We start from the raw sequence: 22,416 nt of genomic DNA, 5'->3' as shown, positions 1-22,416 counted from the left end.
AGTCATTCAAAACCGCGCTGTACGATTCGTATATTCTGATAACTCATATCATTCGAGCGTAACATCATTCAAAGCAATAGCTAACTTTCCCAACCTTGAATCTCGTCGTAGAATACCCACACTTTCGATTTTACACAGATTTTTTTTTTTCATTCCCCTCTGAGTGTTTCCTTTATTACTCCTGCTCACAGCGTTTAACTTCGCACTAGCCACCCGAACGCCATATACACACCTCGAGCATCCAAGTCTGCACATCTCAAGTCATTCTTTTCCCACACGGCAAGAGATGATAACGACCTGCCAGCTGAAGCTATCCCCATCCTGACCACGAATTTTTCAAGTCATTCGTCGACGAACTAATTAAATTATCTGTTAGCTCACCCCTCATGTAACGCCTGTAGTGGGCCTTTGAGTTACCAATAAATAAATAAATAAAAAGTTACTTGTCCCTAGGAGGAAAGCTTTAAAGAGGACTTACTTCCTAAATAGAATTTTCTGCCGACATCTTTACTTTTTTATTTCACTACAAATCGCTTACTTGGGTCCGGGGATAAACCAAAACGAGAAATAAAAAAAGAAACGGGAACAAATTGCACAGTCCAGCAGGTTAGGTAAACCAGTTTCAACACAAACACTTCGCAGGGGTTCACAGTACATGTAAAAACAAATGACTGGCAATCGGCACACTTCTCTAAACTTGGATACAGTTGGTGAAAGCAGATGATGAAATAATTATACGTGGTGCATGATACAATAATAGCTAAGTTAGTAATCGTAAACTGATTGTACGAGCAGCCTGACAGTTATTTTCGTCATATTTAAAAATTACATTTAGGAGTCTCGTCTGTTCCCACATCATGAGAGGAAAAAACAAGCTCATTGAAATACGGATAGCTCACAGGGTATTTGAAGTGAATGACTCAAAACGTTACCTTGAAAACTTAGAACTCTTATTTCGCAATTCAAGTTTGTAGAGAGAACAAACAGAAACAAATGTTATTGGTATAAACTATAGTGTTTTTGCACCCTCTCATCAACAATATTGCCCCGCCGAGGTGCAACAACAACAGCGGTTACGGCGTTCGACTACTGCTCCCAAGGGTGCCGGATCAAATCTCGGCCTCGGCGGCCGCTTTTCGATCGAGGCGAAAGCAAGGCGCGCGTGTGCTGTGCGATGTCAGTGCACGTTAAAGAACCCCAGGTGGTCGAAATTTCCGGAGTCCTCCACTACGGCGTCTCTCATAGCCTGAGTTGCTTTGGAACGTAAAACCGTTAAACCCCCCAAACCAACAATATTAGTACCGAACATTAAAGGTCATGCGACTATCAAAACCTCTCAGGTAGTTTGACACTGACAGTCCATTGTGCGATTTTTAAATCTATGCTCTGCTGAGATAGGAGTACTTAGTTGGAAGAGCCGGTATTTACATTGCCAGATCTATGACGGTTTGATTTGGTCTGTGGTTTTTAAAGTTCAAAAGCGAATAGTTTTGTGAGAAACGGTGTAGTTGAATGCTGGTTAATATCGGTTCTATGGAGGACACTGAAAAGGCGTCCGTGAGCTGTGCGGTGTCACTGTACATTAAAGAACCATCGGGGACAGCTACTATTAAGCAAATATAGCTGCCTAACAACTACCGGAATATATGACATTAAAATTCAATTTTACCTTCTATAATACGTCACAAGAGGGGAGTGCCGAAATTTAAGCTTTTTGGGCAGTATGTAACTAGTTAGAGAAAGGGTATTCTTTTCGCTTACGCAAGTACTCAGGCGCAGTCTGAATATGGATGTTATGTGCTGTTGCATATACGGTTGTATATGCAGTAATTACTTGCGTTATTTATATCTGTGTGTCTGGAAGTAATAGAACTTATCTGAGTAAATTATTTCTAAACAGGTCCCGTGGTTGACAATGCTAGTTTTCAAATAATCTGAACGCAATTGTGTAACACTAACAACAATTTTATTTATGACCAGAAGTTGCTGCCCGTACTTGTGCACCTTATGTTTGTTCAGGGAAAAAGATTAGCGTAAGTATTTTTTACCCATACAGTCGTACGTTCGTGACTTCTATAAATAGGGGGTTTCAGCGATCAATTTTAAGAATTCCTAATTATAGTGAGTTCAAAGAGAAAAAAATATTAACAAGAACAAGCCCTTAGTTTGACAGACACAATATGCTGCAAAACACTCTTAGTCGCCCGTCTACTTGAAACATCTCACTAATTAAGATTTAATTATGTAGATGAGGTTAGTCAAAAACAATAATTTTAAATCGCGAACAAGACGACTTCATACCAGCCTTTGAAAGCACCAACAAACAATTTTTGGAGCCCTGTAGGGGGAAGAAAATGCGGCATTTTTTTCCACACGAAACCGATACTGAACGCCACAGGATGGTCAGCACAGAAGCGACGTCCAGTCATCATCATCATCATCATCATCATCAGCCCGATTATGCCCACTGCAGGGCGAAGGCCTCTCCCATATTTCTCCACTTAGCCCGGTTCTGTGCTAGCTGCATCCATTTGACCCCTGCGAACTTCTTAATCTCATCCGCCCACCTAACTTTCTGCCGCCCCCTGCTACGCTTTCCTTCCCTTGGAATCCAGTTTGTTACTCTCAGCGACCATCGGTTATCCTCTCTTCGCACTACATGCCCTGCCCATATCCATTTCTTCTTCTTCATTTCTACTAGAATGTCGGTAACTTGAGTTATTTCTCTGACCCACTCTGCACGCTTTCTATCTCTTAATGTTACCCCTACCATTTTTCGTTCCATAGCTCTCTGGGTTGTCCTCAACTTAAGTAGAACTCTCTTGGTTAGCCTCCACGTTTCAGCCCCATAGGTGAGTACAGGCAAGATGCAACTGTTGTATACTTTCCTCTTTAGCGATACCGGTAAGCTGCTAGTCATAATCTGCGAGTGCTTGCCAAATGCGCTCCATCCCAATCGTATTCTTCTTATTTCCTTTGCGTGGTCCGGATCTGCAGTTACTACCTGTCCTAAGTAGACATATTCGCCTACTACTTCCAGTATTTCGCTACCTAATGTAAACTGCTGTTCCTTCCCGAGGCTGTTGAACATTACCTTAGTCTTCTGCATATTGATTTTCAAGCCTACCTTTCTACTTTTCCTGTCTAGGTCATCAATCATTATTTGCAGTTCATCCCCCGAGTTGCTTAGCAAGGCAATGTCATCAGCAAATCGCAGATTACTGAGGTATTCTCCATCTACCCTTATCCCTAACTGCTCCCATTCCAAGTCTCTGAATACTTCCTCTAAACAAGCTGTGAATAGTACTGGGGAGATTGTGTCTCCTTGCCTAAGACCTTTCTTTATGGGAATTTTGTTACTTTCTTTATGCAGAACTATGGTTGCTGTGCAGCCACTATATATATCTTCCAGCACTTTCACGTACGGCTCGTCTACCCCCTGATTTCGCAATGCCTGCATTACCGCTGAAGTTTCAACTGAGTCAAATGCTTTTTCGTAATCAATGAATGCTATGTATATGGGCTGGTTATATTCCGAGTATTTTTCTATCACCTGATTGATGGTATGGACGTCCAGTAATGACGTGTATTGGAAATATATATATATATATATATATATATATATATATATATATATATATATATATATATATATAAATTATTTTTTTTTGCTTTGCTGCTTCATGGAAGGGAGAGAGGCCTGTCGTTACCAACAACGTGGTCGTTGTTTTTGACAGTGGCAGAACGCAATAAAGTGCACGGCACGCCTCTGTAGAGGAGCCAATTAATTCAAATTGGCAGAGTAGCCACTGCATATTTCGTCACCGGACATCGCGTCTGTGCATAGATTCCCGCATGTTTCTTCCATTCAGCTTTTGTTTTGCAGGCAAAAAGCGTCTGATCCCTTTGTGCTGCAGGGCTTTAAAAAACAAAGGACTTTTGCTTCGTTTCAAAAATGCATATGGCATCGTCTTGTTCACGGCTTCAAACTTTCCATGGAGGCTAACCATTCAGTGGCGATAGTTAAACAGTAAATAGTACGTTTGTTATTCCGCTGGATAATTATGCGAATTCTGTAGCATATTGTGTCCGCCGCAGCTGATAGTTTGTTTCTGGAAACATTTTCCTCTATTTGCATCTCACAATATTTTAGTTTTTGAAACTGTGCACTGAAACATCTGGGCCCGCTTGCACAAAACAATCTTAAGACTGTCTTAGCTAAGCGCAGACTTAACTGGAGTCTAAAGAATAGGCCACTAGCATGGCCGCTTAAGACTGGAGTCAAGACTGGGCTTCAGTCCTGACTTGAATAAGTCGCTTGTATGATTACGACTCTAGTGCTGTCTTGGTTAAGACACAAGGACGCCAGGTGTCTAAGTAGAGAAATTAGGGAAATACAGGGATGCGCTGGCACTGTCCCTGCTTTAAGATGTACACATTCCGTCAATTTTGCGTTGTGTTAAATCCGTGCCACTGCTTTTTGCGGCTTAAGATTGTGTTACGAAGGAAAATGCCCCAAGTGGTTGCTGAGGCCGTTCTGCGAAGCCACTCTGGTGAACATGAACCCGAAGCGTTCGACGTTCGGAACACGAGCCGTCTTAAATAAGCTTGGTCTTTCTAAAGACACCATTTCAGTCTGGACTTAGCTCGGCCTTTATCGTACAAGCCGGCCCTGGTATACAACCTACGGATCTACCTAATTCCCGGGCAATTTTTTTTTATTTAACGGCATCTCATTTTGAAACGAGATGCCCAATAGTTTTTTTTTTTTTCCTCTTTACTTCTTATAAGCTTTTGTGCAGGGAGATTTGTAATTTCAGCACAGAATGGTTTGTTTATTGGTTCAAAAAATTCATATTACATTATTGATATTTATTTGCCATCTTTTTATGTACAACAAATGGCATACGCACCTTACGCAGTCTGTAATGTTTTCGTATAGAAAGCGCAGTGATGGATCTGAAGGAAGTTTATATCATCTGCATACATTAAGGTTCTATGATCGGGACGCATGATGATTCAAAATGACGAATATATAGAAGGTAGCTCCTTATGCGTATGCCAATTAATACAGGTCGCAATATTGATCGTCGTAGAAAACCGTTGGAAACTTGTACTTCAGCCAATCATTGGTTATTTTGGAGCGTATACTAATGGCGATTACGTGTTGCTGTTTTATTTTATATACTTATTCATTTTTGCTGTAGATACGATGAGCGACCCTGTTAGTAAATGGGTTTCCTAGATTTAGCACCAGACAATTTTCCGGCATAGTTATCCTTTCGCATAGTAAATACCTTAGTTTGTGCGATTTAGGCCATATATCATGCGATAATTCAGCTGCGACACGCGATTCGCGTGAGCAGAAATGCGGCAGTTCTGTGTAATTTGCCGAGAATCGTATACATTCTGCAAACCTCCCTCGTCTTTCTTTAAATTAGCCCTGCAAGAATTTCATTAATGTTGCTCGTCTTCTTGACAGTATCAGCTCCAAAAAAGAGAGAGAAGACAGACACTAACTCGCGACTAACGTTTATAGCACCAAACATAATAGGTACAGCGGGAAAAAAAAAAAACATGAAAGGGGACAAGTCAGGCACTAAATCGCAACTAAAGTTTTTTGAAACAAACATGAAATATATCGAGAAGCCAAACAACACCGCAAATACTGAAGGCACCAAAACCTGAGTCACTAAAACTCCCGAGTAGTCCAACCTAATCTAAACAATCCAACTAAAATGCATGTTGACGCGATGGATGACTCACTAATGCATTCGTCACCTAGTCGTAAAATGTGTCTAGCTTCAGTAAATTCCGGCTTGATTTGCAATGGATGTGCAGCTAAAACGCGCGCAGCTGAAAACAATGGGAAGTCACTGGCACATTTCTTGCAATGCATAGCCAAGTTCATCTACCCATATCTACACACCTCGCGTGCTCCCGTAACAGTACATTTCAACACCTTCGAGCTTGGCCAACATAAATATGACCGCAAGATAGCTGTACCCGATACACAACATTATTTTTTGTATAGTACGTGTACACGCTTACGATTCACTCGACATGCGTGTTATTACCGAGCCACATTTACTGATTTATTCGCTCGGACGCCATACCTCCTAGCTATTTTTTTTTTTTGTTTTCAACTTATGCGCCACTCAATGCACATATGGTACCACAACTGGATTTTATTATCACACAACCCAGCCCTTGCCAGTTACCGCATATCCCCACAAAGCTGTTTCAATTACTTTAGCAATTTGTCGCCATTTATGCTATTAGGCCATTTATACAAGTGCTCACGCTTTTTAAGGTGAAATCTTTTATATTCTGACGGGTGTGAGCAGAGTGTCCGTCCGCAGAGGGTGTCACACCTTCCCTGTTGAAGAATGGCATGATCATGAGTAAACGAATGCTTGTATTGGCTTTAATGGGAGAAATATGTCTATATGTGCAATATTCCATTGATGTGGAGTAAATAGTTACTTATTTAGAGCCGATAAAGCCCACTCGACGTCTACATAGCCATGGTCGTCGATATAGTGTGCAGCCGTCAAAACAGCCACGACTGCAGAAATGGTGCAAATACGTTAAAATTGCGCAACAAAATTGAAAACTGTCAGTCAAGAGCCAACAAGGAAAGAAGTGGCAAAAGAGAAAAAAACAGTAAAAAAAGAGAATGAACAGCAAAAGGAGAAAAACCAGGAAGAGCAAAAAAAAAAAAAAAGAAAAAATGCGAAGAAGAAGCAAACAAAATAAATGAGTGAAAAAGCGCAAATGAGCGCAAAGAGTCTCAGGAAAGGATCTCGCCTTACAGCACTTAAGAGGAATCGAAGTGCATACGAATTTCGATCTCCAAACACTAACCAGTAATACCTGACCCTGATTACTGCGCTCGGATTTTTGGACACTCCCGATGTTACGGGAGATGTTACAATATTTAACGCTTAACTCCGCCCGTTTTATTTTTCGTTCCCATGTAACTCTGCTATAGGAATATTTATATGCGTCATCATCATCGTCATCACCAGCCTGACTATACCCACTGCAGCCGAAGGCCCCTCCCACATTTCTCCAATTAACCCGGTTCTGTGCTAGCTGCATCCACTTGACCCCTGCGAACTTCTTATCTCATCCGCCCACTTAACTTTCTGCCGCCCCCTGCTACGCTTTCCTTCCCTTGGAATCCAGTCTGTTACCCTAAGCGACCATCGGTTATCCTCTCTTCACACTGCATGTCCTGCCCATGTCCATTTCTTCTTCTTAATTTCCACAAGAATGTCAGTAACTTGAGTTATTTCTCTGACCCACTCTGCACGCTTCCTATCTCTTAAGAATAGAGAACAGATGTAGTTGTGACTTGTATCCTTTTAATTTTAAGTACAAGCACGCATATAAACCTCCTAAAATCATTAAGAGATTTATATGCGTGCTTGTACTTAAAATTAAAACGATACGGGTCACAACTACATCTGTTCTCTATTGTCTGTAACATTTGCCTTCTTCGATATTTCGGCACTTTCGTCCAGAATTGAAAGGTAGGTTTAAAACCGAGGAGATCAGGATTGGAATTATTCCGGTCAGTCGAAAGATGCCGGCATTAATATGGGGACATTTAGGCTGCGCCTTCAAATGTATGACTCGATAGCGGGTACCCTATCATATATCCAACATATAAAGCCCTGCATTTACCAAGCCGAACGAACATCCATGCATGGCCTAGGGGTAACGCGGATGCAAGGGTCCTGGCATCCTAATTCTGATAACGCCCTCCCAAATGAAAGGATAGGCTCGAGTTGGCAACTCCTGCCAAATGTGACGCCAGGGAACCTTACGTTCAGCCAGTGCTCGGTTATGTCCGCTGATAGCTACCGCCTACCAGTGCCATGCTGGTGATTTTTTCGCTCACAAAGCTAGCATGAAGCCAGATTTTCTGGTAAACGGGTCTCTTAACGTTATCGCGTTAAATTGACGATTTGCCCATTGCTTTCAGTAAAGGACGGTGTAGCGGATCGAGTCTCTGGCATCTGTCCAGAGACCGGTGTCGGCACATGTCACCATATTTATTTACGTTTCTGGTGTTTCTACTTTTAATGCGTAAGCAATAGTACGCCAGGTTTCAGCGTGAACACGGCCGGTAGCCACGTTTGACCTTTAGAACGACCGCAGATGGGGCACCTCGTCAAGTCGTCGGGTCCACCCGGTCGGTAGCCACGCCGCGCCGAAGAAGAAGGAGGAGGAACAGAAAGAGAAGCTACGTCGGCTTTGCTTTCTCAACCTACCGGGTTTAACTAAAGCTAATCCCAGCTAATTTTTTTAAAACGTTGTCGCTTAGAGTGGCCTTTTCGCGATTAGAAATTCGTACGCCTTCGATGCAGGCTGATTTGTATTTGTCTTCTGTGCCTCTTCTTTTCTGATTTAAAGTGAAGCGCTTTTTTTTTTGGCACTAATTCGTGTTTGTTCAACTAATTGTCTGCAGCTGCAAGTTTCTCTCTCCATCTTGCAGTGTTCTTTTCCTGCTGATAAATGTGCACAGCCTATAGAAAACGAAAATGTGTTTGTGCAAGGCAACAGTTTTTTTTTTGTATTTTTTGTACCTTACAGCTTAGAGATGCCAGTGGTCGAGTGAAGAAATCTGCGGTGAAAGTTAGCAAAAGGCAATTTGAAGTTTGGTGGCTGAAAAGTAGAAAGCTGACGTAAGTGTAGAAATAAAAATTTAATAACAAAAATGACGAAACAGTTGTGGGTTTATGACAGCATTCAAAATATGGAAGGGGGGAGGGGGGAAGCCGAGCATGCTGCGAACTGCCACCACTCTATTTCAAGAAGGTCGCTCTTATAATCCATACATTCATTCATGTGCTTTTCGGTTGGTTAGAATTTCAGTGGTTCCACCACATAAGCACGCAAGAACATCATGCGATATGAAAAAATACAGCTGCAATCTGTGCTTTCTTCAGTGGAAGACTAAGTACGTTTTGCGCAGTGTGTCTGATGTAACAATGTCTTTGAGGTAATTTCAGTGATCGCTCTGCAAATCACTCTCTCGGCCGTGGAACCTGACTCATTTTTCAAGAAGTGAACGCACGTAAAGAAAGCGCTCGGGGTATTCAATCCATCTTAAAATTTGGAGCTTGAAGAAAGTCTCGCTTCATTCCTCTGTCTGCTGATTTTGATTCCGCTTCCAGAGAAATGTAGTCGAATAATCGGAATATTTCCGAATATTGTTCTCGTTAAGCTTTCCTCTACATCTGCGCAAATTCCGCGTGCTCATGCATTACTTGAGCTTTAAGACTTAATAAAATGACGTTTCCTTCCATATCAATCAAGTAATAGTTTCTACAGTGAGTACATCTTTTTGGCAGGAAAATATCTGCTAGAATCGATGTAGTCTTCCTTTTGCACGAGAAGCCTATATAGTTTTGGCGGTATCATTGCAAGGCCTCATGAATTGTTTTTGGTTTCTTCTTTTAGGTGTAGTGTTCTCTGTGGAAACTAAAGTCATTAAAGACGTCCACAAACAGCGCGGAACACTTCGGTCTGAAGAAGTTGGCATGGACAGTGTGGACGAGAATGCAGACCGGTATCTCATAGGAGGGCAGACGAACTGGAAAAATCTATCGCACTATGAAGGTAGTGTGAACAACTCTGGCGATGTGGAGCGCAATGGCTTCCCCGGAGGGCGCACTCATTGGCAAAAACTCCCGTCTGGTGAAGGTGGCACTCACAATGTTGACGGCGTAGAAGAGAGTAGTTTCACAGGGGGACAAAATGGTTGGGAACCCTTGCCGCCTATAGAAGATGGTCCGAACCACATTGACAGCGAGGAGGAGAGCGTTTGTAAGTATTCCACATATTTCAACCTGTGGTAGATTCTGGTTAACGAATGACTGCTACTTGACAGTGCGCGAATTCAAGCTGTTCTTGCAATAATAAAGAAGCTGTACAATGAGACATTGTTTACATTATACAGATCAAATGAACATTCTAACATTCTGGTGGCATTTTGCCTTTGCTTTGACGCAGAATACCAAAGTCTTTTTATTCAGTCATGCATTCGTGAATCAGCTATCGCCTAAAAACGTCACATATAACAAAACGTATAAAAGCATTCAGATGACTGAGAAGGAATTTTATTGGCCTGATTGGTGTATTCAGCGGAGCATTTCTCCTTACCGAATGACGCGAAATATGTGCCCCCTTATCGTGTTGAAAAGGCATGTTTGCTATTAGCATCAGCCTTGCCCGAGTGACGCACTATACTAGATGCGATTAGCAGCGTATTTTGTTACAAAGTACGTGATTGGACATATTTTCGCTGCAACGAATGTACCTTTTTCTCTGCTTGAATTAACCCTTCAGAGATATGATTTTTTGTCGCTCTCAGGGCCCTTAAGGTTAAACTCAAACCGTAAATCGAGCAGGTGACAAAAATTGACATTGCCTGCCAATCGGGTGAAAGGCAAACTAGAACCCTTTCAATTATATAACATTCATGAAAGGCTAGGTGGTAAGTTTCGGATTAATATAAAAATGTGTGCATACAACTATAGTAAAACGCCATTAACTCAGGAGTGTTCTAAGCGAACGCCTTATTCCAAAATCAAAGGAGGCGGACAGAGAAAGATGACACAGCATGAAAAGAAAATCACAGCTACTCTCAAGATACATATATGCATAAGAGTTTTTCCTTGCACACACTTATTACGCTAGCGAAATAACCTGAAAGCTAACAGAAAAGCTTCCTATTCAAAAAACATGGAAGGAGAAGAAGGAGGACGAACAAAGAAGGGTTGAAGGCCATGAAGCTTTTTGAAGCGTAGGCAGGGAAATGGAAAGAAAAAAAAAAGAGAGATTTAAAAAGCAGCAGCAAGAAAAAAGCATGCATTAGAAAAGAAAATCCCGGCACAGGTATCAAGCTAAATGCAAGGTGAAAATAAATAGGGTCATTGCCTCTAGTACGAGGAAAAGACGATGTATGCTTTTAATGGTAACAGACAGAATTACATTTCGAAAAAGCGTAGCAGAGGGAAGCAATAATTAGGTACGACAAATGCCAAATTGTTTCAACGCGAAAGCATTAGGGAGGAAAGGCGACGTCGTCGGCATTGGCCATGAGCGAACATTTCTGATTGGTGAACATAATCATAACGTCACAGCCACATGATATCTCGCTGGAACTTCAAAAACTCTGCAACGCAAAGCCTAAGCGCGACGTCAAACGTGCAATGGGTGAATAAAGCGTGATAACCAATTCGAATTAAAGGCTGCCACACGCCTAAAACAATTTATTTAATAAAGTAAACATTTCGCTTAAACTACGTTTTCAAGTTTTGAGCCAGATGAGAGCCCGTTGCTCTTCTGTTAGGAACCAGGCACGCTCCCTACTAGGGCTCACAGGGCAGGCATTTACGGTTTGGGAGCAAGCGGTGCCTTATACCTGGTGTCCTAGCTATCTCAATGTAAGCAGGGTTTTTAAACATATGGTATGCCCTAGCCCAGGGAAATCAATTGAGAGCTGTTCAGAGTAGCCCATCCTATTGTGCAGTATTCTTATTATAAATAATAAATATACTGTATATATAATGACTAATTAGTAAAGTCTAATTAGCTTTCTTTTTTCAAATATTGTCTTCAGGAAAAAAGTGTTATTACAAAAGTTGTAAACATTGAAAAAAAAAAAAACTGGGTACGTTGTTTCCTTCACGCTGCAATTTACACAGCTCTATTTATGGGCCTTCAAAGAAAGCTGTCACGTGGCCAGCTGGTATTTAATTTGCTCCCAAGTGCCTACACCAAGCTTCATCGGAGAATGCACTACAGACCATCGCGAATTTCTTAACCTCATTCGCCCACCTAACTTTCTGCCTCCGCCTGCTACGCTTTCCTTCCCTTGGAATCCAGTTTGTTACCCTCAGCGACCATCGGTTATCCTCTCTTCGCACTACAGTATATTTCATTATAATAGTCGCCTATCTATCAGGTTTTTGTTTCTCTCTTAGAGCTTTTATAGAACCAGAATGATTGAAGAATTTTTGTTTCTCGCCAAATAGAAATGAACGCGCATTTCAACCGTGTATTTCATTATAATAGTGGCCTGTCTTTCTTCACTGACGATATCTAAGAATTCCGAAATGTTCTTGAAATTCCGCTTTCTTAACTCATATTGGACATCGTCACACATGCGTGTAGTTGCAGGTGATGATGCAGCATCAGAATGTTTTCCAATAATTGTGATCAAATGCGTCCTTTTTCAGCACAAGAATACTACGAACACACAGTTGAGGCCACCATCGACGGTACGCCACCTTTTATCTTTCTACGTTTACCTGTTTTTCAGAGACATTTGACATAGCATAGCGAGCAGAGAGCGTCTAACGATTACTTTGTAGGCCAAAGGGACAGCTTATACGAAGACAGCCAATAATTTTCGATAATATGCTTTTCGACAAATCAGAACGGCAGCTGCGGCATTTCAGTGCCAGTGTTGGTAGACAGAATTCAGGTGCGTGTTTTAACAAGCTAATCATCTAATTTCTGAAAGCAATTTTAATAGGCCCATTAGACTAATCCCTGTAGTGCGAAATTTTCAACAGTCCACTAGCAATAGCGATGTCCAATTTTTTTTTGTGCTTTCGAAATCGGGATTATCTTGGGCGCTAAGCCAGATTAAATTTTCTCTATCGCGTGCTCCGTTCGAAAAGCGTGCGTATTCAGCCAGTGCTGGGGCTCTCGATGCGACTTTGAGCAGTCCACGTTATTACCCGGCGTACGTGTTACATGAGTTTCTGTCTCCTGTGTGGGCAAAAGCAGCCAGCAGTGGCGAACACCACAGCACTGGCGGTACAGGAGAGGCCCAGTGGTGTTTATGCCACGGACTGACGCGCAGGAACGGATGTTTCTTCACTCTGAACGATTCTCAGAAAAGCCGCAAACTAGTTCAGCTTCTGCGGCAAGGAAGCTGGCATTGTTTACATTCTAACAAGTGATATGCACATTACTCAAGGCCGTCTATGATCTCCAAGTTGTACGAAGCGCCTCGAAGTAACAATAAAGGCGTGCTCTTGCATATTAGTTAACTAACCTGTTGCTTAAAATATTTCACCAGCTTTTTTCCTTTCTTAGTGTTCACCAGCACTTGCAGTACAAAGCTAGACGAGCTGTGGTGCTATCTCTACAAGTGTATTTTCAATGAGCCTGTCTAACCTTCGTCCATTAATTTTCCTAAAATGCAGAGAACGGAATAAAGACAGCAAGAAATTGACATGTTAACTTAACAAGGGTATAACAAAATCTTCAAGTCCAAGATGCTTATATGTCTTCAATAGCAAAACCTAAAGTACATTATTTGCATATTTAGGACGTTATATGGGAGCAACAGCACAAGAACGTTAATCTAAATGAAACTGGCAGCCAGCTTCTGCCCAGGATAGATGCGGCGTTTGAAAATTAAAATAGAAAATTTACCTTAGAATATTTTTACCTATTTTTGTTAGAAATTTCCACCATAACATTGCATGGTGTGTGTGTGTGTGTGTGTGTGTGTGTGTGTGTGTGTGTGTGTGTGTGTGTGTGTGTGTGTGTGTGTGTGTGTGTGTGTGTGTGTGTGTGTGTGTGTGTGTGTGTGTGTGTGTGTGTGTGTGTGTGTGTGTGTGTGTGTGTGTGTGTGTGTGTGTGTGTGTGTGTGTGTGTGTGTGTGTGTGCGTGCGCGTGTGCGTGCGTGCGTGCGTGCGTGCGTGCGTGCGCGCGCGCGCGTGCGTGCGTGCGTGCGTGCGTGCGTGCGTGCGTGTGTGTGTGTGTGTGTGTGTGTGTGTGTGTGTGTGTGTGTGTGTGTGTGTGTGTGTGTGTGTGTGTGTGTGTGTGTGTGTGTGTGTGTGTGTGTGTGTGTGTGTGTGTGTGTGTGTGTGTGTGTGTGTGTGTGTGTGTGTGTGTGTGTGTGTGTGTGTGTGTGTGTGTGTGTGTGTGTGTGTGTGTGTGTGTGTGTGTGTGTGTGTGTGTGTGTGTGTGTGTGTGTGTGTGTGTGTGTTTCATGAAGTGGAGGAGAGATTCCGTTAGTTCCAACCCGATGTGCGAAGTGCCCGTCATAGGGCCGAAGCGTCAATAACTATAGTTGCACTCGCTAACATTGGGTTTGCTTTTTAGAGAATCCCCGCAATGTACATATGGGATATCAAACGTTTTCAAGGCAACTGATTAGAAATAGTATGTTCAGAGAATCACAGTGAAAAACTTAAAACATATTCATTTCGACCTTTCTCAAGAATGTCTTTACAGTGAGCTCTTGCGTCTTCTTAATTATTTTAGAAACAATGACGTACACAGAATGTAAAGAAAGCGGATAACTAGCTAGAGGGGCGGAGAAAAAAAACGAAGAAGATGTAGAGGAGAATTCTGCCCCCGCGCGTGCACACAAATGGTGCATACCACAGATTAGAAGTCCCGTGTGACAGAAAAACGGCAAGTAAAACGACAACCAGGGTGTGTGGTCAATAACTGGAGAGAGAGAGACGGTGCGCCCCGACGGGGTGTTTACGCATATGCATAGAGTGCAGGTATCTGAGGAGCCTTTATGGTAACGTGAGGTATATAAAGCAGGTAAGAAGCACATATGGGAATGTTCAGTGTGTGAGCGAAAAGGAAAAACAGAACGTGCGACCAAAAAGACAGACAGAGAAAAAAAGAAAGAAAACTAAAACTGTAGGCACAAATGAAAACATTACTTTAAAAGCAGCCTATACAACTTTATCGAAGAAAACAAGCCATATCGGGTTGAAGTATCCGAAGAGACACATGGAAAGCACAACATTTCCTTAAAAAGCAATTTCACTAAGTGGGACAGGGCTCAAAATCAACGCAAGCTGCAATTGTAATAATTATACTTGAGAGGACAACGCTGTACAATAATTCAGTGTTCAGCATCCATGAAAACAACAAATGTGTAGAAAAATGAGTCTTCGGCACGTAGATTAACACGCGGAACAATGATCACATAGAAGTCAATTACGCTGGAATTTAGACTCCAAGACAGGAGCGTTTACCAGCGGTCTCATTATTTCGAGCTTTCGAGGTGTTGACTTTCTACAATAAATACGACTCGTAGGCTTAACCGCCATATATAATGTGTTTGGAAGCCTGACAGCCGCATCATCACTCTGAAGCAGTCAAACAAATCCCCTTTTGTGTTTACGTGTCCTCAAATTGGTAGACTTGGTAGCGATCGTATATGTCCTGGTGTTTATTTATTCTTAATGAGAAAAACTTTCGGTTTGTCCAATATATTGCTCATGGCCCAAGCCACATACTTGAAGGTAGACTACATTACTCGTACTCTAGTTATAGTCTCCTCTAGACCCAGCTTTGAATTTCAAAGATGGGGTTCAAACGACGCTGCAGGATCTCCTAAGGGGGAACAAATGACTGGCTAATATCGCAGTCTCTTTTCGTTATCGCCTGTCCGCCGTTGGTTCTACCTTTTGCCAAACATACATAAGGAAAAACAACGGCCGACCAATCGTTTCTTGGGTAGGGGCATCCACAGAATGAAATCTCCACGTATGCCGACAGCTTAATCTGTGAAATTCCACCCGCTTTTCCTTCATTTGTCAAGGTAACGACTAAATTCCTTTCTGACATAGTTGGTCCCTTTTTTCGAGAAAAACGCCTCCTTGTTAGCCTTGACGTTTTGTCTTTATATATTATAACATACACCACTCGGTTGGGGTCGGGGCATCCATTATAGCGCACAAAGTTTCTAAAGTTGAAAACTAAATTGACGACATGAGCCTTGAAACACTGCTACGCTTAGCGTTAGATAGGCATAACTTCGATTTCGACGGCCACAATTACGTACAAATGAGCACTAAGTCAATGGGCGCTAAGGTTGATCCTAATTATGCCAACATTTTTATCGGCGTTTTTGAAACTGAATTCATTGAAGATGCCTCCTCAAGCCTCTTTTTTATAGGAGATTTAGAGACGATATCTTTCTTATATGGTGTCATGCTGAAGATGGACTCTAAAATTAGTCGCTAGCTACAACAATGTTCTCAGCAACATTTTTTCTCATATCTACTCAGGCTCTGCAATTAGTTTTGTGGGTGTCACGCTTCACATGTCGCAAAACCAACTTAAACCATAAGTGTTCAGGAAGCACACAGACACTTAATTTTCGACAGTAGCCAAGTAAAGAACTGCAAGAAGGCAGTACCCTACATCCAGGTTCTAAGATTCAAGCACATATGCTCTCGAGAGAACTTTGTTTCCAACTTTGAGACGATCCGCAAGGATTTGGTCCGACAGCGCTACCCGAAGCACATTATTGATGATGCCGTCAATAAAGCTGCAGCAATCGATCGCCGTAACCTCTTAAATTGCAAGAAGCCTGCGCAATTTGGATTCCAAACTAACCTCATCCTAACCTACTCACCATCAGCCCCCAAATTTTAAGGCTGTCCAAAAAAACACTATAGTATACTTCTCCAAAGTGACAAGCCTGGTTGTTGAATCATTACATGTCGTATACAGGGGGGCAAAAACATGGAGATTAAACCATAATAAAGTCACAGGATTTACATTTGCAATAAAGCTCGCTGTCAGGTTTGTCCGATGGTTAATACAGTCACATTGATCCAAAGCACAACGTCTTCTATTGTAACGGAAGTTACACTAGGCTAGCAGAAAAGCATTTCGTGGCTAATGTGCATGCGCCGTCACCATGGCAACCAGTTGCTTCGGAGCCATAGATGTGCGCCGCGTGCCGCCGCTCCGCAACAGCTGCTGTGCTGAGTCCGCTCCGCTTGACGTCATCACTTTGCTATGCACCTCACTGCGCATGCGCCGAGTCGGGGCGATGCGTTCGCCCCTCAGATGTGCACCGTGTAATGAGAGCGGCCATGCTCGTCATAGCAGCAGTACAAGCTGCGAGAAATTCAGTCTTCTGATCCAGAATTCGTCGGTCGTCGCATGGTACAAGGCCAGTCGACGACGTGAAATCGAGCCGAAAAATACTAAGCGGGTGGTGACCGGGGTGGCCAGGGAACGATAGGAACGTGCCGCGAAAAGACACCGCCAAGCCGCTGAACGATAGCGACGGCGTGTCGCTACCGAAATGTCAGCAGACGAGTGAGATGAGACGTCGTTATCGGCGAAGAGCTTTACCGGTCCCCATGCTATGAAGGCATACCAGATAATGCTCGTGCCGTTGCGGAGAGAAGTATAGTTTCTACACTGCGCGTGCGCACGCGTCAACGTAGAGCTGACCGAGTTGAGCAGGAAAGCGTCTGCCAGCATAGCATGTGCAGGAAATAAAAAGAGATTCTACCTAGAACGCCGGTGGACGCTGAGACGTTCAAAGGAGCGCTGGTCGTGTCCAATGCAACGCTAGGTCGCCCGCAGCCAAAGCCTCCGCCCCACATTCGATTCAGCAGCGTTAACCCCCCCCCCCTCACTTCCTAAACATTTTTAGCTCATAATGAGAGAAGTCAAACTTTTAACTGCGTCACCAGTCATGTAGTCTACCTTCCCGAATGCGGCGTTTGCCATGATCAATATATTGGGCAAACAGAAACTTCTTTTAGATTAAGAATAAATAACCACCGCGCACATATACGATCACTGCCAAGTCGTCCAATTTCAAGGCATGTGAACACAAAATGAAATTCCTTTGAGTGCTTCAGGTAACAATACTGCAGTCAGGCTGCCAAACACATTATTACAGGGAAGCTTGCCAGTCGTAGTTATTATACAATTTCAACACATTGAATTCTGGCAATGATGAGAGCGCTGGCGAATTCTATCTTCCCTTTCAAATTCCAACGTAAACCCCTTTCTTCAATTCGATGTGATGTTGGGATCAGTGTTTCTGGGGACTATTTATGTATTTATGGCTTTCCATTTTCCTACGCAATTACCGTTTGCGGAAGTAAGATAAATCTCGCGCCTTAGGCAAACTAGCACAAATGGGTGAAACCGGTTGAACAGCCCAATAAATTACGCTTTATATGTTACAGAAGCCAAAATGCGGCTTCCAGAGCATAGGTTTCTGGATTGTAGAACTAAACCTTTATTTTCTACCAGTTTCGAAAATTTTACGCAATTTTTATTCGATTAGTGCAGTAACTTAATCTGTAGCTAAAAGATGTAATGTATTTTCCGCAAAAACTGACGGCAATATGCTTGACAGTAATGCATTGACACAAATCCTCGGTTGATATGTTTATAGTAATATGGATACGATGCTCCTACTAGGAAACCACTGAAAACACATCTCTGAAATTCTGGTATTAGCAGCCCATTAGCTCAGCCTTCGATGCAGTTCATGAAAACGAGAGTTCCATTTACAGTTATTCTGCGCATTTTGGCAGCCCATGAGTGCAATGGCATTGCGCATTAACTAGTAATTTGTAGCGAACCGCGTGGCTGGCACCGGCAGCGTGCCAAAGAGAACAGACAGCGCAGGTACGAGTGATGCTGAACTCTCGGGACTTTCGCCTCAAGAATGCTAAATTGGGCGAGTTGGTGCATTCGCATTTTAGGAAACGTAGCGCAAAGAAGACAAGGACAAAAAGAAGGAAACACACACGAGCGCACGTGTGTGTTTCTTTTTTGTCCTTGTCTTCTTTGCGCTACGTTTCCTAAAATGCAAACTTTCGCCTTAACCGGAAGCTTGCCGACTGCTCCTCCAACTCTCTGCAGTTAACGTGTACGCGGTCACTTCTTCCCGGCGACCTATACCCAGCAAATGACCCGGTGAACCGCGCCTTCTACCCCCGCGGCGTCCCAGGGTGGCAGGTTGGCATGACTCGGCTTTAGACCCGGCGCTTCCAACGTTCCGGCCTGCAAGCGTCGATGGGCGTTCGCCCAACTGGAGGTTGTGGTGTACTTAAACGGCATCACAATCCAGCCGTTCAAACACGTAGTCCTCAGCGACATCCTCCCTTTCGACCTCCTCTGCAACTCGTCTGACTTGCTTCAGGATGCCAGCTACCATACGATGAGCGCGCGCTGCTGCCCTCGCCTACTAAGTGCATCATATTGCCCGCCGCTTCTATGCGACGCGGTGGACCCACTTTCGCCACTCCCTGCCCCTGCCCCCGCCCGAGCACCACACTCGTGTCCTGCTCCATAATTGGGGCACAGCGCTCCGCAGCCATCCCCAGCCTGTCGGAACGTCAAACAAGGCTGGACTCCCTTCCTAGCCTATAGAATCTACTTAAACTGCATACGGGATACGGACACCGCACACCGTTACCTTATATGGGCCCCTGCTCATCATGATTTGGCAGGAAACGAGGCAGCAGATGCAGCCGCGAGCGCGCTCTCTCACCGGGCTGTTTTCTCCTCCACACCCGACTTTAATCCGGTCTACACCTTCAAACATATCATGACGTACTATCAAAATTGTCATCACCTTTACGCAAGCTCATGTAAGGCCTCAAAAAGGCGGATGAGCGGCTCCTTCTCCGCCTTTTCACAAATACATTGCTGCGCCCGGCAGCCCTAAAACATTTTGACCCCTGTTTTATTGGTTGCTGTCCGCACTATGGAGCGGTGTCTTCTGACATCTATCACATGGTGTGGGCCTGCCCGTCCAACCCGGCTAATCCCCCTATCCCCAACCCAACCCGGGAGGACTGGGAGGCGATCCTGCTCGGCTGCCACGGCTTACAGGCCCAACAAGCCTTAGTCGGGCGCGCCCAGGCGGCGGCAATCGCCATTGGAGTCCCAAATTAGGAACCTCCACCTAGTGCTTGTAAGGACCGGTCCCTTATGAGCTGATCCAAACATACCTCCTGGCCCTTGTATATCCAATAAATGTTCTTACCATCACCCCCAGTTAGTGCCCTCGCCACCACGCCAACGCCATCTGTGACTACATTTGCAAAGCCTGTCTCTACGACCAACAGCTCAACTTAGGAAATTGCCGATCCACCAACCGTTGCTACAACGGCCGCAGCGCCCATTCCACCAACGCTGTCAGCATTGACCACAGCCGCATGCCCCATATGCGGCGATTAGTAACATATATTCCGAGGTGACACCTGTTGGCTACGTAGTGAGCAAGCTAGACCACGCAGAATAGCGCGCAGATAAAGCAATGGACTGGTTGCTAGTGTCTGCAGCAGCCCCCGTGGGGCTATCAGCACCGACTCCTTCTCCAGTGAACAGGGGTCAGTTTCAAGTAACGACAGTAGTGGACGACGCGGCTGCAGCGACGCTTTCGTTGGCCGAGCCAAAGCCGTCAGTTGCTGACATAGGCGAGCGGGCCAGGGGTGAAATGAGATTACTGGCACCGCAGAATCTGTAAAATGCCAGCTGGCTTGACCACCCAGGCGGCCATACCACCTGTAAATAGGGTCACGTCCCAAGTCCTGAGTACTGAAAACCGCTCATCGTAGTCTGACCCTGGCAGCTTCACCCTGCCGTAACAAGCGTATGCCTTAGTGACTGACTTCAGCCACCTCTGGCAAACAGTAGTGGTTCTAACACCACCTAGTAGTGCGGCAATAATCCATCCACCAGCTGCGTCTGCTGCTGCTAGCCTGCCGTCTAATGTATCAGTCTCAGCTGCATGGACTATCACTGCAACAACCTGATTGAAGCCTCCTACTGCCGACCATGCCCCATGTCCATTGTCAGCTCGACACCTTGCATCACTCGCCCGCTGCGCAGCAGCCAGGCTCAACCACCTGAGTTTGCGCACTCCACCGGACGGCTCTTCACGGACCCCTGGCCTGAACTTACCGGACCTCCTTTTACTCACTATCCCTCACTCTCGTCGTGTCTCCCGCCCTCCTTTTCCCTTTCATTTTTAACGACTGTGTTTAGAGGGAAGGCCCTGTATCAAAGCACTTGGCTGGCACCGGCCGCGTGCCGTACAGAACAAGGCAGCACCAGTGAGAGCAATACAGAACGCTTAGGACTTTCACCCCTGCCTGACGCTGCCGCCGCCGCTCCTCCATGTACTCTTTAATGTCTACATGATCGTCCATTGCCGAGGACTTCCCCGACATTATTATTAATAACTTTGATCCTTAAGTGCTCCGCATGCACGATGAATTTAGAAATGAAAGATCTGGCATGATGCATGTTTTCTTTTGGGAAATATAGGCTACCTCTAGATTCTACACGCGTCTATGGGCTATGCACCTCTGTTTGCGTGGCGCGAGCTAGTGATCTCTACGTGCATGCGTCGTGATCCTGCATCACTGCCATTACAAAAATGATAGGGATGAAAAGTAATGAATTCACCCGTGAATGGATCAATTCCACAGAGAGATAATTCAGAATCCATCATCATTTTCTCTATTCTCGCTTAATCGATGAAGAAGTGACGTTTTCGGCGGTGTACTAGTGATGCTGACTAGAGTTGCGGGCGAGCTCAGACCGGTCCGAAAACCCGTACCCATTCCGGCTCAGAGGTCGGACTTTGGCTTCTCGGAAGCACTCGGACTCGGGCCGGGTCCGGACCAAGGTATATTTGCCTCGGACGGGCCGGGCTGGGCTATACACACTGACCACGAGCACTCACCAATTTAGCGCAACAAGAATATAACCATGTTGCGCTAGGAGTCGGAATGCACAACATTGGCTTCCTGCGTCCTCCTCAAGAGACAGCACTCGAAGTTTCTCTTCCGACTTCGATCCGCCTTTCCACCACTCGCCCACGCCATGAAGGCATCTTTGCTAGCAGTCAGCGAGCGAACAGAAGGACCGCTTGGTGGCTACCAAGTTTCTACTTTCTCGTTTCCCGATTGGGTCATACCGGCGCGTGATGTGTAGGTATCCATTGTGACATTCGCGCCATTGTGGATTGCCTCTCATGCGCATTTTTGCTGTACCTTGGCACTGACCTCGACATAAAAAGCGTCTGCGATCCTAAGAGTTCCTTTTTTCTCAGCGCAGGCAATGCAGCGGAGGTGCCAATGCCGCGAGAGGCGCGCGCTGAGCGAGACGAGCTCACCGTATATTTGGCATCAGAATAACCCCTTTCTCAGGGTCTGGATTAACTTTTGGAGAAAGACTTGTGCCCAAACCTTGCTCTTTTCGCTAAGACCTTATCAGTCCCTCCAGTCACAAATTAGAGCAGCAGGAGAAATTTCAGTGCCACCGGACATTATCCAGAACGCCGCAAATGCCTAAAGCTTTCGCCGAGACATAACTTGTTCATGCATAATGACTTTAAGTGATAGTTCTATACATGCACTCTGTCTTTATATATTCTACAAATCTGCCACCTTAAACGTGAGAACTCAAAATTTCAAGTTCGTTATTAAGCTCATCCTGATATTTTTTCTATATCGCAGTTTTAACCGCACCAGTAGCGCGCGAGCCCGGGCCTTACTTTTGAGCACAGTGCTGGGCCGGGCACGTTCGTTTTTAGTGTCGGGCCAGTCCGCACTCGGGTTCAAAAATTCG

At 44.4% G+C, this 22,416-nt stretch overlaps 1 protein-coding gene across 2 annotated transcripts in view; it reads left to right on the top strand.

The window, feature by feature from the left end:
- Nucleotides 1-22,416, top strand: part of LOC146188739 (uncharacterized) — a 52,411-nt gene that overhangs the window by 4,635 nt on the left and 25,360 nt on the right. For both annotated transcript variants that reach the window (XM_084603909.1, XM_084603908.1), the window contains exons 2-3: nucleotides 9,475-9,840; nucleotides 12,258-12,299. In XM_084603909.1, the coding sequence (XP_084460035.1) occupies nucleotides 9,475-9,840; nucleotides 12,258-12,299 (408 nt within the window). The remainder of the gene's footprint in view (nucleotides 1-9,474; nucleotides 9,841-12,257; nucleotides 12,300-22,416) is intronic.

This window comes from Amblyomma maculatum, chromosome 5 (assembly GCF_055883805.1).
Source record: "Amblyomma maculatum isolate TAMU_Amacu chromosome 5, ASM5588380v1, whole genome shotgun sequence".
NCBI lineage: Eukaryota > Metazoa > Arthropoda > Arachnida > Ixodida > Ixodidae > Amblyomma > Amblyomma maculatum.
Note: the sequence above shows the minus strand (reverse complement) of the source record. Positions and strands in the feature narration are given on the sequence as shown.